The 12572-nt window shown below is 41.2% G+C and overlaps 1 protein-coding gene across 1 annotated transcript in view; it reads right to left on the bottom strand.

Moving 5' to 3' along the window:
* The window catches only part of rfx7.L (regulatory factor X7 L homeolog), a 54341-nt gene extending 45652 nt beyond the window's left edge, over window positions 1-8689 (bottom strand). Inside the window, exon 1 of the mRNA XM_018253046.2 lies at window positions 7926-8689. Coding sequence (XP_018108535.1) covers window positions 7926-8098 — 173 coding nt within the window. The 5' untranslated portion in view covers window positions 8099-8689. The remainder of the gene's footprint in view (window positions 1-7925) is intronic.
* Window positions 8690-12572: the final 3883 nt, after the last annotated feature.

The following is a 12572-nucleotide window of genomic DNA, read 5'->3' as shown; positions in this document are numbered from 1 at the left end:
AATGGGGGGAATATTTGGAGAGCAGTGACATCTAGTAAGTGCTGAATGGAAAGTGAAAGTAATTGACTGCCCCGACTCTATGCCCAGGGCATAGAGGAGTGGCAGACAATATTTGATTGACAGCCGAGACTTTTAAATGAGCTTACAACAGTTATGAATGCTTTAAAGGAAAACTATACCCCCCAAACAATGTAGGTCTCTATTAAAAGATACTGAGTAAAATAGCTCACGTGTAAAACCCTGCTTCATGTAAATGAACCATTATCATAATAATATACTTTTTTAGTAGTATGTGCCATTGGGTAATCATAAATAGAAAATTGCCATTTTAAAAAATAAGGGCCGCCCCCTGAGATCGTAAGATTCGCTGTGCACACATACAAACCACATGTAAGGTCACATGAGCCAATTAACAGACAGAGTTCTGCCTTTTGCTTCCTCACTTCTTCCTGTTACAGTTAGTTTTGTAGTATTTCTGGTCAGGTGATCTCTGAGGCAGCACAGATAGAGTCACGAAATGGTGGTTCAAGGCAAGAGATGTAAAAGGGCAATATTTATGTAAATATATATTCCAGTTTGGTAAGATTCTTTAATATGTCATTCAATATGATATAAACTATCTGTTGCTTAAGTATTCATTTTGGGGGTATAGTTTTCCTTTAATAAAAAATAGAAATTGGATTTCATGTTTAATTTGAAAGGGACTTTTATTATACAGATTTTTGTGTCTGTGTGACAGGTCCACTTTAAGAGGCCTGAGGGCATCACTGGCAGAGTTCTAAAAGGTCTTACATGATTATTCTTTCATAAGGTAACTATTACTATATATGAAAAGACTACTGAAAACCCATAAGCTCAAAAGCCACATTGAAATGTCTAAACTGTTGTGTCAACAGGCAGGGCCGCCATCAGGGGGGGACAGGGGGGACAAGCGTACCGGGCCCGGGCATGAAGGGGGGCCCGGCAGCGCTGCATTTTTTTGAAGATCCGGGCCCCCCTTACGAGCGCCCGAGCCGTACGTCTTGCCTCTTCAGTGCCGAATGCGGAAGTGCCGAAAAGCCGAAGCCGATGCGACGAAAAGACCCGAAGTCACGGAAAAAGCCGAAGTCCCGAAGTGCCGAAAAGACCCGAAGTCACGAAAACAGCCGAAGCCGAAGTCCTGAAGCAGCGCAAAGACCCGAAGTCACGAAAACAGCCGAAGCCGAAGTCCTGAAGCGGTGAAAAGACCCGAAGTCACGAAAGGAGGCGAAGTTGAAGTACTGAAGCCATGAGTTCAATTCTACTGAACACCAGTTTGTGTTTTTTTTTTTTTTAATCCCCTGGCCACCAATGTATTATTTTAATATTCTATAGGCCCCTGCCACCAATCTTTTTTTTAAAACTTTTGTTTTTGGGGCCCCAATTTTTTTTTAACTCGTAAGGGGCCCCTTGCCACCATTGTTTTTTTTTGGGTTTTTTTTTTAAAAAAAAAATTAATTTTCTTTTTGGTGGCCCCAAATTTTTTTAACTTGTAAGGGGGCCCCTGCCACCAGTTTTTTTTTTTTTTCAAAAAAAAATTATTTTTTTTTAAATTTTTTTTGGGTCCCCAATTTGTTTTTAACTTGTAAGGGGGCCCCTGCCACCATTTTTTTTTTTCAAAAAAATTTTTTTTTCAAAAAAATTTTTTTTTTGGGGCCCCAATTTGTTTTTAACTTATAAGGGGGCCCCTGCCGCCAATGTTTGTTTTTTTTCAAAAAAAAATTAATTTTTTTTCAAATTTTTTTTTGGGGCCCCAATTTGTTTTTAACTTAGAAGGGGGCCCCTGCCACCAATATTTGTTTATTTTTTAGTTTTTTTTACATTTTTTTTGTTGGGGCCCCAAGTTTTTTTTAACAGGGGGCCCCTGCCACCAATGTTTTTTAAAAAAAAAAAAATTTTAATTTTTTTTTTTGGGGCCCCAATTTTTTTTATAAGGGGGCCCTGACCATCAATAGCTTTTTACAACTTGTGTGGGGGGGGGTTACTTTTTTAGCGCTGATGTCTGTGTGGTCTTTTAACTGCGATGTGGGCGGGATATGGGGCGGAGCTTGGTCGTCAGTGTGGGCGGGGCCCAGGGGGCCCCAAAAATTTTGTTGTACGGGGCCCCGTGATTTCTAATGGCGGCCCTGTCAACAGGTTAATGCAATCAACAAAATTCAGACATTTCAAGGTAGCTGTTGAGTTTATGGGTTTTCAAGAAGCCTTTTCATATGCATTGATAGTTGGCTGATGATATTGGTTGCTGACTCTTTTCAGCCACTTTTCATCAAGTCAGAAGTCTCCTGTTCCAAAAATGAGATGAAGATGATGGCCTTCCCGATCAGTAGCTGATGAGAAATCTAAATGGATGAGGGCTACATGAGGCTATGGATGTAGTCTGTACTGTCCCCTCATTTGATCTGATCACTGGACAGCACATAATTGATTAGATTAACCCAATTTTGCATATCCACTGGGTAATAAAAAAAAAAAAAAAAGGGACAGGATTTGTTTAACAATCTCAACAAATTATTTAATCTACCCATGCACAGCCAGTTTAACCTACAATACAGTGCGATACATCTTTCCTCCGATCCAGTTGGCTGATGCGTATAACAGAAGGGAGGGCTCTGCTTATTTCCAGATGCTAATCTCTGCATTTGGGTAGTGGATTTTTTTTTAATTGATTGTAATGGTTAGTTTTTCTTTTGCAAAATCCCACCACCCTGATAGGATTTTGCAGAAGGTGAACACCCCCTTTAAATTATTTAATGGGTTCCAATCGCCTTGCAGATCAACAGGTCATCATAGGTAGGTGAGCCCACATCATGTGAGAGTTTATATACTGTTACTGCCCCTTTTCACTTGTGTAATTGAAATTAAGTGGCGAATGTACAGCAAGTTCTAGAAATGCATAATACACAACATTTTTCCAATCCTCCATAAAAGCTGAAATCGAATACTAAACTCAAACACATATCTGCATACACAAATTTGAGAAAAAGAAAAAAATTGCACTATGGAAAAAAAAACCTGTTGTATTCAATTGTCCAAAGCATTAAAACCCCATAATGGTTTGAACTTGCAGAATAGTTTTGATTCAGACAAATCCAGATCTTACAAAAATGCTGTGTTTAAGGAGCGTCATAGCTTGCTCACTATGTGCATATAACCCGCACAAGGAGCTCCCGAGGTACAGCGTTTACTAGAAGCATTTTCTCACCAAATCTGTATGTTTACCCCAACTGGATTGAAGGCTCTATTACCCACATAACAAGTAAACCAATAGGTGCCCTTGAAGAGGCATGGCCTTTTCCTTGGTTATCATATTATCCCAATGCGATTTTTTATGAATAAATATACATTTTTATAAAAGGCTTTACAAAGATCATTCCATTTTAGATGTATTCAGTTTTGTTTACTGCTTCATTGGGCAGCTTGGCAATAAGGGCTATAGCACACTGACAACTTTTATTTATGAAATACTCTTTCAGAGTGCCTCCGAGCATACTTCCCAATACTGAATATCATTAGAAATGCTAAGGTGGAAAGGATCTATCGCAAAAATTGGGACAAGCTAAGTAGCAATGCCTTAAGTTACTATAGAACATTTTTAAATAAAAGAGAATGAGCGGATTTGCACACCATATGTTTAATTGCAAATATTATAAAAACAACATATAGAATTATTTATATTATACTATTTGCATTAAAATATATGGTTTAGATTATTTATTTGTTTACATTTTACACTGTGTCACAGATTTTTTGGGAAAAGGGCTGTATGATTACAGAGAAAAAGGAAATCATTTAAAAAGTGAATTATTTGCTTAAAATGGAGTCTATGGAAGATGGCCTTCCCATAAAAAGGAATTTTCTGAATAACTGTGTTTTAGATAATGGATCATATACCTGTACCATACCCAAAAAGTTCAGTGTAAATAAAAAAACTGGTTACTGCCTGGTAACCAATCAGTGGAAACCAAAAGAGCTACAAAGCAGGAAGTAGTGTACTTGCTATTATGTTAGACATCCAGTCACTCCAGTCTTTATACACTACATTTTTGGCTTACTAACCATATTGAAAACATTTTTTTATTTTGTACCTATCTATTTACCCAGTCTTTATACCAAACAATTACTTAAGTCTAATAACCTTCCTGGACATCTTTGTTCTGGATACCAGATCAGATAACTGTAACAACTATAGCAGAGACAAATTAATCGTGGAAAATATGAAGTTATTTTTATTATAACGTGCCACACAGCAGGATCAATAGCTGCTATTTGTTGTTGACTTACAATGTGTTTTAACATTGTTTTCTAAGGGACTAGATTTAGGTAGCATATTAATATTGGCACAGAAGGCAATAAAGAGCTATTTTGGATGTGTTGTCCTGCGTTTGAACTACTTAAAAGGCAGTGGGACACTTAAATAGTCTTGCTTGCCACTGTCCTTAATTTCCCTCAGCCTAAGGTTATGTACAAAGGGATGATTTTAAAATCTGTGTTATCCTATGCAAATGCACACAAAAATGCCAATGGGTTATTGCACTAAAGAAAGGGGTTAAATGCTGCATGTGGCATTTCCCTAAAAGTGGCTTGCTTGGACAGGTGAATATAATGTATGCAAGGCTGACATCAAGTCCCTGATTTAATTTATTCCCCAAGTTATGTAATTTAGAGCAGTGCTGGAAACCTTCTAGGCTACCAAGAAGGATCTAAACAGCAATATCATTGCAGCTCCTGAGAACACAAACTAAACTGGAACAGTTAACTAATGAACATAAATAGGAGAATCTGTTATCCAGAATGGTTGGCGCTGGATTTTTCCATTGGTAAGGGGTCTTTACGTAAAGTGGAGCAAAATGATTTAAGGAAAATAAAAATCATTGAAACACTACAAAAAACCAAAAGACTTATCACCAACAAGGATTTAAAAATGCTTAATTATAATCAAGTTGAAGCAAAATATAGAAAAGAACAAGGCAGCAGGCTGAATGCTTTCAAAACAAGTCATGGATCTCTGAGGCAACTTGTAAATATTTTAAGTAGGGGTACCTTATTTTATATATTACACATGTCATGGGCCAACACTAAGCAGCATTTACAATTATTTATCTTACATGGATCTTGTGTACTATATTATATAGTATTGCTCTACAACAAACTCATTTTAGCAGGAACAATAATTCTAATTGTGTTTAGAAAAACATGCTTGTTTCTAAAGTGAGCTATACTGAATATAAAAGTGAGGCCTATGTCACAAATATAAGTTTTGCGGGAAACCTGAAGGCAACCAAACACTGTCTCTATTGTTCTTTAAAATGTGACCCTCTAACTCCTAGCAATGTGTCTCCAGCAGTATGCAAAAACCAAAATGTTTCTATTTGGAAAATATGAGAGACTAGAAAAACTGCCATGTTAATGTTTACAATCGGCACAATGTGCAAATTAAACACAGCAGTTCTACAGAACATATGTTTTCCATGTAGTGCACCTCATATGACCTTGAGAATGCCAGTATGTCACAGCTCTCCTGAAACCACCTTCTGATGCTATTAAAAGTATTGTTGTTTATTCATGGCGAGTCAACCCAGAAGCAGACAAAAACACCAAAACAATCTGCAGGCTTTCTGCTTAATGATATGATGGGTGAAAACAAAATTGTACAGTTAAACCTAATTCTATGTATAAATTATTTAAAGGGTGCATATGATAGACCTGATTAAGAGCATTGGACTTGGGATGAAAAGGTTATAGGATCAAGTCCACCCACTGCTACTAATCTTGCAAGAGTTGTTTTAACAAGCGGAGAGCTGAAAGGCCTTGCAATGTCAAAGCTGCATATCGAGAAAATCAGCCAAATAGTTTTACAGCCTGCTAATACAAGCAAACATTATTATTATTAGCAACTTGTCCAACAACACTGGCTATTCCAAATGCACAAACCCACCAAAGCCACACATTTGCTATGATGATCTTGTCTTTTTCTAGAAAACATTTCCCCCACAATCTACAATCAGTTCTGTAAAATGAAAAAAAACAAAAAAAAAACAACAAACTATTAATGACAACAATGAAACCACAAAAGCAAAAATGATCCAGGTCTTAAAAACTAAAACGTTTAAAATATACACACACACATATAGTGTTCATATCCAAAAGGGAGCAAAATGTCCTTTAGACGGAGTATATGATGTACAAGTGTACAACATGGATGGCCATGTGCACGTAAAGATGAGCTTTAACAAACAAGGTTTTCACTCAGTAGCCATTTTGCCAGGAATTTTGACATGATACCAACTGTTAGTGGATGTAAACAGCTTCTGCTGCTGCTGCTTTTTACAGCACAGTGCAGATGAGAGTAAAAAGCTATCAATAGAACCACTGCAAAAATACTACACGGCAATGTCTTCTATAGAGGGATTCGTTTGTTTTTGTGACTGGAATCTGTTAAATGACATGTAGTGCAATGCATACATTTTATAAAAATATATATTTGTATACATGGATCCACACGCACACATACAGTGCTAATATAAAACCTAAGCAGGTGTGATTTTTATCTAGCAGCCTAAGACACTCCCACACAGCTTCAGTCTAGTGACCTGATGCAAGAAAAAAATATCAGCCAGCCATTCAGCACGAGACTGCATCTGACCACCTTTGTTATTCTTGGAATAAAAAAAAAAAACCCCCGCTGAATGAAAAATATTTCATGCATTCCCATCATCTGCATGTTCCAGTAGCAGGGATACAAATGGATAAACCCGTTCTCTAATGTTTTTCTAGGATACATCAGAAAACAGCAATATGATCTGCAGCATTGCATTTAATCCTGTTTAATACTGCAGAGGACAGAGATAAACAGGCAAAGTAACACAGAGCACAAAGAACACTGCCTTATTCTCAATACAAATAAAATACATCTTACATGTATACCATATAGTTTCTCAAATGCCTAAAATGAAGGGCTGCCCAACCTGTAGCCCTCCAGCTGTTACTGGGCTATAGCTCCCAGTGTTGAGGGTTGCAATTCAGTAACAGCTGGAGGCCAAAGACTGGACACAAACAAGGTTAAGTACACACTATTAGAGTTTTAATATTTTTTGTTTATATCATTTGCAGGGTGAATAATAATCTGCAATATGTTGATATATGGGATGACAGCCAGATATAATGTACATATGGAATGTTAGGTTGCCACCTGGGCAGTAATTTAGCGGCCTAGGAAATAAATGCGATGCTTGATGCCAATGTTATTAATAGGGAGAAAGATAAATCCAAAGGAAGGCCGTTTCTTTTTTTCCAGAAAAGGCTTATTTTTGTTTTAGGGCTCATAATTTGTATTTGGGGTAGAAACTTTATCTTAAGCCTACTTATGCACATATTGTCTAAAAACACTGATATAAGCTCAAATATGACTGCAACACTGCTTGCTTGTTGGTGAGCACTTGACATACATGCACAAACATCCCCTTGTATTCAAACATGTGCTATGTTTGTGGGGCAACATTTTGCCATGTGTACACTCAGGGATATAGCCCAACCCTGTTACTAGAGCCAGTCTCAGCATGTAAGGTGCCAGGCAGTGCGTCTCTCCCATGTATAGGTAGGGTTGCCACCTGGCCACTAGTTTACCGCCTGACCTGTACAAATGATACTTGACCCCAATGTTATTTATAGGGAAAACAATATAAATATATAGGAAGGCCAGTATTTTTTTTTTACAAAAAACACGTGTATAGGTGACAAAGAGTAGGGTTGCCACCTGGCTGGTATTTAACAGGCCTGGCAGGTAAAAATGATGGTTGACCCCAATGTAATTAATAGGGATAAAAGATAAATATATAGGAAGGGCGGTATTTTTTTCATCCTATAAGTGAGTGACAGGGCATGGGGGTAGTTGTTGGCATGGGACTCACCAGATGGAGTTCTTGATCTTGTGTTGCAGTGCATTGGCCTCTGTGCCTTGCAGTCCTGTCACTAAGGCTGGCAGTGCCCCTGGTGCAGAGGGAGGGAGCTGGGCAGACTGCTCTGTGCCTTGCATTTTCTGGGCTTGTTGTTGCTGCTGCTGCTGCTGCTGTTCCTCTTCCATGATTGCTGATGCTGAGCTCGGTGTGTGTGTGTGTGTGAGAGAGAGAGAGAGAGAGAGAGAGAGAGAGAGAGAGAGAAGGTGGGGAGGGGTGGGAAGCAGGAGGACGGAAGGAGCACTGCAAACTAGGCCTTTACCCCGACCTCGAGTAAGTCGCCTTCCCCTGCTGGAGGGACATGACGAAGGAGAGCTCGTCTGGGGAACAGGTGGGGTGCGGGCAGCTAAAACGGCGAAGACGCGTGGAATAGGGTGAGGTGCATGGTAAGCTCGCTGGGAGGAGAGAAACCCAAGGGTAAATTTGGGGTGTCCGTAACTTCAGACGACTCCGCTGTCGAGGATCATTAAGCTAAAACGGCAACTGTATTTCTTCCCGACGGTGCCCCGTGACTAGCCAACACCTGGACCCACTGCAGCCGTGAGCAGCCCACACGGCGCTCACTGGAGAGGAGCGGAGGCTGCACACGGACCGCGCAGGCGCACTCTTCCTGACAACAACAACTCCACACAGCCGAGACGGACACAGCCTGGCAACACAAATACACACATACACACACATACAGCGCTAGCAATCTCCAACCTTAGTCTCACCGGCTATACAAGCCTGCAGGGAGATGTAGGCCAGAGGCAGCCAAGCAGTTTTATACTTCTATATTAATAGATAAATCATTAAAAGAGGCCTTTGCTAAGCTGCGGGCCACAAACATCTCTTCAAGAGTCACACAAACCTGCTTATCAACCAGTGACCCCCTACATTTTGTATTCCTGAGTCCACTTCCTCTAGTTCTGCAACCCTTTAGTAGATGACCTAAGAGCAGTATTTGCAATTTTAAAATAACCTTTTACCTTAGAAATACAAAAAAATATATACAGTATATATTGGAGTCTGATTGGCATGCAAACCTGGAAGGCTCATGGAACAGGTTGCTGAAGTTTCTGACATGATCAGGGGCAAAGTCTGGGCCTAACCACATTTTCCTGAATAAGTGATAACACTGCCCTATGCTCAGGGCCGGATTTACATAGTGGGCTCCCCTAGGCCCACTGCCGTTCGTCACCCCTGTCCCCTCCCCTTTATCCGTGCAAATTTTGGGATTGGTGCACAGGAAATTTAAAAAATTATTGTAGCCCCCCTAAAATCCTGCCGCCCGGGTCTAGGTGGCCTTTCGACAAATCCGGGCCTGCCTATGCTACTATCTACACAGCACTGCTCTTCAGTGATACTTCAATAATTATAGTCTTGTAGGGTGTACCACCTGCCACAATTTTGCCCAATACTCTGATGCAATTGCACGTGCAAATGTTTACAAATAGGGTGCAAGTTACGGCTAATTTTTTCAGAGTCTGAATTGCGTCACCTCTGGTCCATGGAGTTAAATTTGTATTCGCATGTGTTTCTTTCGGAGCACGTGTGCTGTACCAATTGACACAACCTGTTGTGGGAAGCCTGGGATTTCTGCCATGGTCAGTGTGACCTCAGCTCCAAGGATTCTCAGCGTCACCCTTGCCAATGATTTAGTAGAAGAGGCAGGACTGACGCAATGTCACTTAGTGAAACTATAAGGAGATACAGAGGGCATATTTGGATGCATGTACCTTTAAAGGAGAAGGAAAGGCTGTTTGCACTTGGGGGTGCCAAATGTTAGGTTTTTATTGACTTACCTGAAACCTCGGGCCAGTGCTCCTATCAGCTGAAAACTACACTGGCTGGGGTTATACCAGTGAGCACCTAAAATTTGGCACCCCCAAGTGCAAACAGACTTTCCTTCTTCTGGAGCTATAGCTCTTCTAAAAAGAGTATAACTCTAGAGGATGTTATATAAACCTATTTCAAAATTGAAGTTAGTTGTGGATCGAAAAAAAATATATACAACTAGCAGAGGCTCCATGGATGCAACTGGGTTTTTTATTAGGAGGTACTACAGCCTGCTTTGTGACTAGAAGGTTAGGAGGCCAACCGTGGGGGAAGCTAAAGTGTGCTCTCGGGAACATAAAGAGGGACTGGGTGGTGACCAAACTTTATGACTACAGAACCGGGGGGGGGGGAACAAATGGCCTGTTGTTTATTACATACTGGCTCAGAGGTAACTACTATGAACGTTGCCTTTAAATAGTGGGGGTAGGTATAAGAAAGCTGGGTATCCTTGCGAATCATGAATTTGAATGGGATGGGGCCTGCACCTCCCACTCAAAATGAAGGTGCAAGAAGGGTAAGGGCTCCCAGTCACTCAGATGGCTGTAGTTGGAGAACAGCTTAATGAAATATATACTCTCGAGGAGTGCATGGGGTGCAATGGGATGACCCAGCACTGCAATAGGTGCTCAATCTCCAAACAGGATGGTTTACTATACTCTTCAAGTGAGTGGGAAAGAGAGCAGCTGATGACCTGGCAGCTAGTGGTCATCACTGCTCGTTTGAGTGAAGATTGTCGTATAATGCATGAATCCAGGGGGCAAAACAGGGCAACTGGTCTGTTGCTATTTCCCCCCACAACCACAGGGTCTGCTTCATCTATAGTTACGTCACTGCCCAACCAGGTAGCACCGGGCTGATGTGGCTATGCACCAGAGAGCCTTTTGAGTTGGTAGATATGGGCAATTCATAGGTCCCCAGCTGGGTACCAGTATACCTGTTACTCATCCATTTCTCTAAGTTTTTAATAGTGGTCCCCACCAAGGAACAAGCAACAAAATTACCATTCAACTGATGTGGACTCAAGTGATAAGGCCATATGGTTGCACTCAGCAATTTCTTCAAGATCAAGGGCCAAGCTTTGAGTCGCACTTGGCTACATGTACGTTTCAAGAGTTGTGGAACTCTTGCACCACTCCATACTCAATACCCAGTGCAATGGATTTTATGAGCCCTTTAATCAGACTGAGGACTCTGAGGGAAGAATATCTTGAGAGGTGGTCAGAAATCCTGCCAGATATAGTATGGGCTTACAATAACATGATCCATACTACCACTGTCTACACCATTTTCTTTTTGATGTTTGGGAGACAGGTGCAGCTACCCCTTGATTCATACTGCTGGTTACAGATGCTCCCACTAAACACAGTTCCAAACAATGGGTATGGATTTTGGCTAAACGGCTTCAGGTGACCCGGGATTTAGTATTACAGGAGAGGGTGGTTGATCCTATACCCCTGCATGCTGGGTGTTGAGTGCTCCTACGTAACCCCAAAATCCAGAGGGATTCCAAAATATTACTGTATTGGGAGCCCAAGCCACATGCGGTGGTAGAATACCCGCACCAGAACATTTCAGTAGTATACTAACTGGAGGTCAGAGTGGGATTGCACAAATCGTAAGTGCCTGCATCAGGACCAATTAAACGTGTGTGTATTTCAACCTGTCTGTAAGAATGAACCTACTGAACAGAGAGAAATGAGGGAGGTAGAGACTTACCATCAGCTGAAGAGGATGAGCTTCTTGAGCTTACAGATGGGCCCAGGACCTGAACATAAGGCCTCCAAGGGGAGTTATCCGGTGTGGTCTACCTGCAACTTGCTTCCTGTCTGGTTGACTGAATATGAGTTACCAGAGAGAATGTTGCCTCCATTTATTTTTATATCAGTGGTGCTGTTTTCTATCACAACAAGCCATAATACCAGAGCAAGGCCATTCAGAAGTGGATGTTCATTTCAAATGTGTAAAGCGCAATGCAATTTATGCTAAAAATATGTGTACAAAGTTAATATTGTGGATAGATTAACATGCAAATGGTTAAAGTCTAAAATACCCTATTCTAGATTTCAACTGTCTGTCTTTGTCTTAGAGAAGCTAACCAGCTTGAAAAACGACTCACAGAAAACTTTCCATAAAGTTTGGATTCCCTACATGTCACACAAGCCTGTCACACGGCTAATCTCCCATTAAATCAAGTACAGAGAACCTAACACAACCCATTAGTCAACATCATAGGAGAAATCCCACCTATTCTCCCCTTTCCCACACTTAGTGTCAGGCTTACCAGTATAATCCAGTCGTAGAAGGAGCTGGAGCTGTAGATATTGAACCCACAAGCGCCTCACACAACCGCTACCCACCTGGAGTGGAACAGGGAGCAGGGTTGTGGAGAGTAGCCAATGAGACGATCAAGCGAAGTACAAAAGGATTAAGCAAAGTCGTGGTCAGGAGGTCCGAGGTCAGAAGGCAGGCAGCGAGATTCGTAAACGATGAGACAGGCCGAAGAGTCGAGACAGGCAGAAGAAATCGTAGTCCAGGTACAGGCAAGGGTCGGTAACAAGAATTCAAGAGTATAAGACGCTAGGGTTTCAGTTAAACAACCTAATAACCAGGCAATGCATCTTAGTCTGGATCTGGTTTAAATATTGTTACTTTGGCGCCAAACTGGCGTCTTTGCGCTGGCGTTGCGGAACTGACGCCAGCACGTCCGTCTTAGGCGTTTCCGCCCGCGTCCTTGCGCCAGCGACCGCCGCCGGTGCCTTCGTGCCCTCGCCCGTCGTCGGCGTC

The sequence above is a fragment of the Xenopus laevis genome, chromosome 3L, assembly GCF_017654675.1.
Source record: "Xenopus laevis strain J_2021 chromosome 3L, Xenopus_laevis_v10.1, whole genome shotgun sequence".
NCBI lineage: Eukaryota > Metazoa > Chordata > Amphibia > Anura > Pipidae > Xenopus > Xenopus laevis.
This window is presented reverse-complemented; position numbering and strand designations above follow the sequence as displayed.